Source organism: Nothoprocta perdicaria, unplaced genomic scaffold, assembly GCF_003342845.1.
Source record: "Nothoprocta perdicaria isolate Ctin4 unplaced genomic scaffold, notPer1 scaffold_16, whole genome shotgun sequence".
Lineage (NCBI taxonomy): Eukaryota > Metazoa > Chordata > Aves > Tinamiformes > Tinamidae > Nothoprocta > Nothoprocta perdicaria.
This window is the reverse complement of record NW_020454760.1, coordinates 7,050,975-7,054,849: the sequence shown is the minus strand read 5'-3', so window position 1 is coordinate 7,054,849 and position 3,875 is coordinate 7,050,975. Positions and strand designations below refer to the sequence as shown.

Below are 3,875 nucleotides of genomic sequence, written 5' to 3'. Positions count from 1 at the left end.
AAATCCTAGCAAGCAGGGACGACAGACTCCTGTAAGTTCAGACAAACATTTGCACAAAGCAAGCAGGGCTGAGCTGCATGTAAAAACGTGCAGAAAGGAAGGACAAACCCGAAACAATTAAAATAATCAAACAGGAAAATGGACAGTTTACAGAACATACTGCATTTATTTGGCCCCCAAATTCCTAGCATTGTAACAAACTCCCAGAGTTTCACTCCTTAAAGTGCTTCAAACTCCACTTATATTATTATTACTTTTAACATTAATGTGCATTTCTGTATAAACATTCTGTTCATCACTCCAAAGAGATATTTATTTTACAAAAATCCTTTATACTAGTGGATGCAATCTGCTCTCAAGACGACCAGCATTAAGGCAAATTTCCAAAATGAAGACAAAGGAGTTACTCCATCCTATGCCTATGTACAGCCGAGAGCAAAATCCGGCCCTGTCGGTGACAAGTTTTTGTGTTTTATGCATCTGTCTTCAAGGGACCCAGTGGATGAGCCTGGAAATGGGCAACGTTTCAGAGGGAGCCGAACGCTCCCGCTGGCCGGGGGCCGCCCGCGTGCAGGGCTGCGTTTGCTCCCGGCCGCCTGGCAGGATGGGACAGAGCGGAGCCCGCGCGGCGGCGGCGGGGCCCGTGTGGAAGCGGGGCCCGTGTGGAAGCGGGGCCCGTGTGGAAGCGGGGCCCGCCACATCCTTGCGCAGCCCGGCGGGCCAGCGAGCGAGCAGGGCGAGAGCGGAGCTACTCGGCGGGGCAGCCGTGCAGGCTCACGGCACCGCGCGCCTCGGAAAGGCCGCGGGGGGAGACGGGGTTGTCGTTGAGGATGATGCTCCGGAGACAGCCAATAAAGGGATCTCTAACGGGAAGCCAGGGTGTGGCCACATTTGCTGCGTAAAACAAAGTAAAGAGATCACATTAATAATGGGAATGATTTTGAAGAACATTAATCGCTGCAAAACTTGCAATGTTTTGATAATTACTTTTAGATCTTTAATCTTTTCTGTTAAATATAGTAGGAAACAAACATCCCAAGAGGCAGTGAAGTACTTCCTACTACATGTAAAACACTTGGAATATTTTTCCATAGATTTATTTATCCTGATTTGGCCCAAATGTGACATGATTTGACCAGTGTCTGTTGTTCTTCAGACTTGTTCCTCATGATCTCTCCTAGGAGCAGAAACACCTCCCCTGCAGCTGGGTTCTCCCGTGCTTCCCATCCGCGTGAAACTCTCTCGGCAGGAGCATCACATCCCATTCCCGCTACCCGCCTGCACGGGGCACCTCAGCACGGCCTCAGGCAGCCAGCCCTGGCGCTGCGGGGCCGTGATGTGGCCGACTCTTCTGACAAGGCTGAACTAACCCGAGATTTGGGTGTTAAAGCTTTGATTTCATCTTGCTGCGCCTCAACTGGGTGCTTTCCAGATGGAACTCAACCAGAAGATCCACTCCCGGAACATTATCCCATCGCACACAGCCAGTCAGCTTGTTTCGGACTAAAACTAATTGATTCAGACTAAGACTAGTGGGAAGCCAAGCTCCCTAGACAGGCACGGTGCACGTGCTGGGCCCTCAGCACTTCCCAGCTCATTCCGTGCACAGCCCTGCTCCCACTGCTCTGCGCGACCTGCCAGCTACACAGAATCCTGGTCTCTCAAAAGGAGGCTGCTACGAGAAGAGAGTGAATGGTGCAGGGCTCCGTGCTGGAACGGGAATTCCTGGAAAGGAATAAGAAGGCAGCAGCTAACTGGAGAAGCGGGCAGCAATGGTATTACCTGGAATGCCGCCCAAGTAGAGCGGCTGGCGCCCGAGTCGAGGCGTGAAGGGAGGGAGTCCAGTGGTAGCGTTGCTGCGAGTGCCAACCTCCAGCTGCACCGCGTTTCCCTTCCGAGACACTGCGGAGAAACACGTCAGGGAGGAAATGCCCTGAATTAACAGCAGGCGCTTGTATGGATCTAAGGAGCATTTTCAGAATAGGGAGAAGTGCAGTTGTGAGGAAGGGCCCCGCTGCCCTCGCGGTCGCGCCTACCTGTGACTGAGGTCCCGCCGCGCAGGGACCGCGCCGCTCGCACCCACGTCTCAAACTCTCCTGCCCCGTTATTTCCAACGGCGACAACCTGGAAAACAGTCACCCTTCAGTGCACCATAGGGACCACAGCCAAAAAGGAAAAGAGCAAATGCAGAATTTTACGTAATATAGTAAGGAGAAGGATTTCGCTCAAGTTTAGGAGTCACAGTCACTGCATTCATATCCCAGAAATGATCTTCTCCAAGAGGAAACCAAACTAAATTTTCCTAGTAGAACCCTAAGACAGGATATTTTACAAAGTGTACGGGCATAAATGAATGGTTTTGTCTCTCTTTGCCCCTCAGTCGTACAAAATAATGCTAATTCTTGACAAAGCCAGAAGCTGTGTGCTGGAGCTGCCCGAGTGCCTCAGCCAAGTGATGACTAACGAAGTGGGAATAAACACGGAGCCCGGAGGCCCCTGGGGGGCTTTGTAAGTGCCAGGAAATCCAGCAGGATGAAGACTGCGGCCTACTCGTGCCCGCTGTGAGGAGAGGAGGCACAGGCCAGTGTGCACACACAGGGAGCGCCTCAGGCAGCCACACAGACAGGCTTCTTGCTCCTAGTTCTGTAGGACAGGTTGAAATCGTAGGAGGAACCACATAAAGATGTTGTTTAATGTTAGATCTATAGATACGCATTAGAATAAACAAGTGCTGTATTCAAGGTCAGAATTTCCTCTGCTGAATGTTGGCAGAACACCTGAAATTGGAACAGAGCCTGTGAAACTTACTTTTCCTCCTTGCATGTAAACAGTCAGGTAGTTGTCCCGCTTGCTTCCCGAATGGAGAAGCACCCCTGCTGAGCTCCTCGGGTGAACAGTAAATGCAATTGTAAAATCCAAGCCCAGGGCCAAGTGATCTGTACAGGAATAAACAGTGGGTAAAGCAAGGATCGCAGATGGTAAGTGGAAGAACACACACACACAAAACAAATCCTTGCATATACACATTTAAGATATAATTCCATACATATAACGTAATCTCCACAGAGCTTACCAATGGTGATATATCCTCCTTCGTTAAAGAAATAAATGCCAGTCTCCGTGGGAACATCCAGACATGGAAGTACACCATCTTTTTGCTGAGCTGTATTCATGACTTCTCCATTCATCTTAAAATTCCTCAGGCAGCCTTTGAAACTGTTCACTGGAATAATCTGAAAGTGTATTTCAAATTATGAATACTAAAGCGTGATGAAAATCTTTTTAGTAAGAACAGCGCACATTTCTTTTTGTTGTTCAACTGTAGAAAGCCAGCTATCTTTAAGGGCATCTACAGCCTGTCTGTGTCTGATGCTCTGAAAACATATCCTGAAATTTAAACAATCATGTGTCAAGCAGACAACACAACAGGAGTTGTGAGATCCCAGATACACCTTTCCTTTCTTAAGACACTGTGTATTCAACTCTGACTTTGTAAAGAGCCTTGCATTGTTAACTGTTCATTTTTAAAGTAATAGGGACAGGTATTCCAAAATAAAATCAGGTTTTACATTCATAATTCCTTAACGAGAAAGATTTCATTGCTGCTCTACTGCATTTCATTAAACCCTATTTATAACTATTCTACTGGAAGACTGTATCCCTGGAATTAATAAATGTAACTTTGGCCTTTTGAGTTTCTCAAAGCTCAGAAAGGACAACAGCACTTGGGTATCCCCAGGGCCTCAGCACCACACGCTGGACACAAGGACCCAGCCGACAGCTCTGCAGTGCTCAGCTACGGACACGGAGCTCCATAGGGCTCTAGCTACGGACACGGAGCTCTACAGGGCTCTAGCTACGGACACGGAGCTCTA

At 48.6% G+C, this 3,875-nt stretch overlaps 1 protein-coding gene across 1 annotated transcript in view; it reads right to left on the bottom strand.

The window, feature by feature from the left end:
• Positions 1 to 748: 748 nt before the first annotated feature.
• The window catches only part of LAMA3 (laminin subunit alpha 3), a 105,729-nt gene continuing 102,602 nt past the window's right edge, over positions 749 to 3,875 (bottom strand). Inside the window, exons 68-72 of the mRNA XM_026035508.1 lie at positions 3,074 to 3,233; positions 2,809 to 2,936; positions 2,037 to 2,124; positions 1,783 to 1,902; positions 749 to 894 (exon numbers count right to left, since the gene is read on the bottom strand). Coding sequence (XP_025891293.1) covers positions 749 to 894; positions 1,783 to 1,902; positions 2,037 to 2,124; positions 2,809 to 2,936; positions 3,074 to 3,233 — 642 coding nt within the window. The remainder of the gene's footprint in view (positions 895 to 1,782; positions 1,903 to 2,036; positions 2,125 to 2,808; positions 2,937 to 3,073; positions 3,234 to 3,875) is intronic.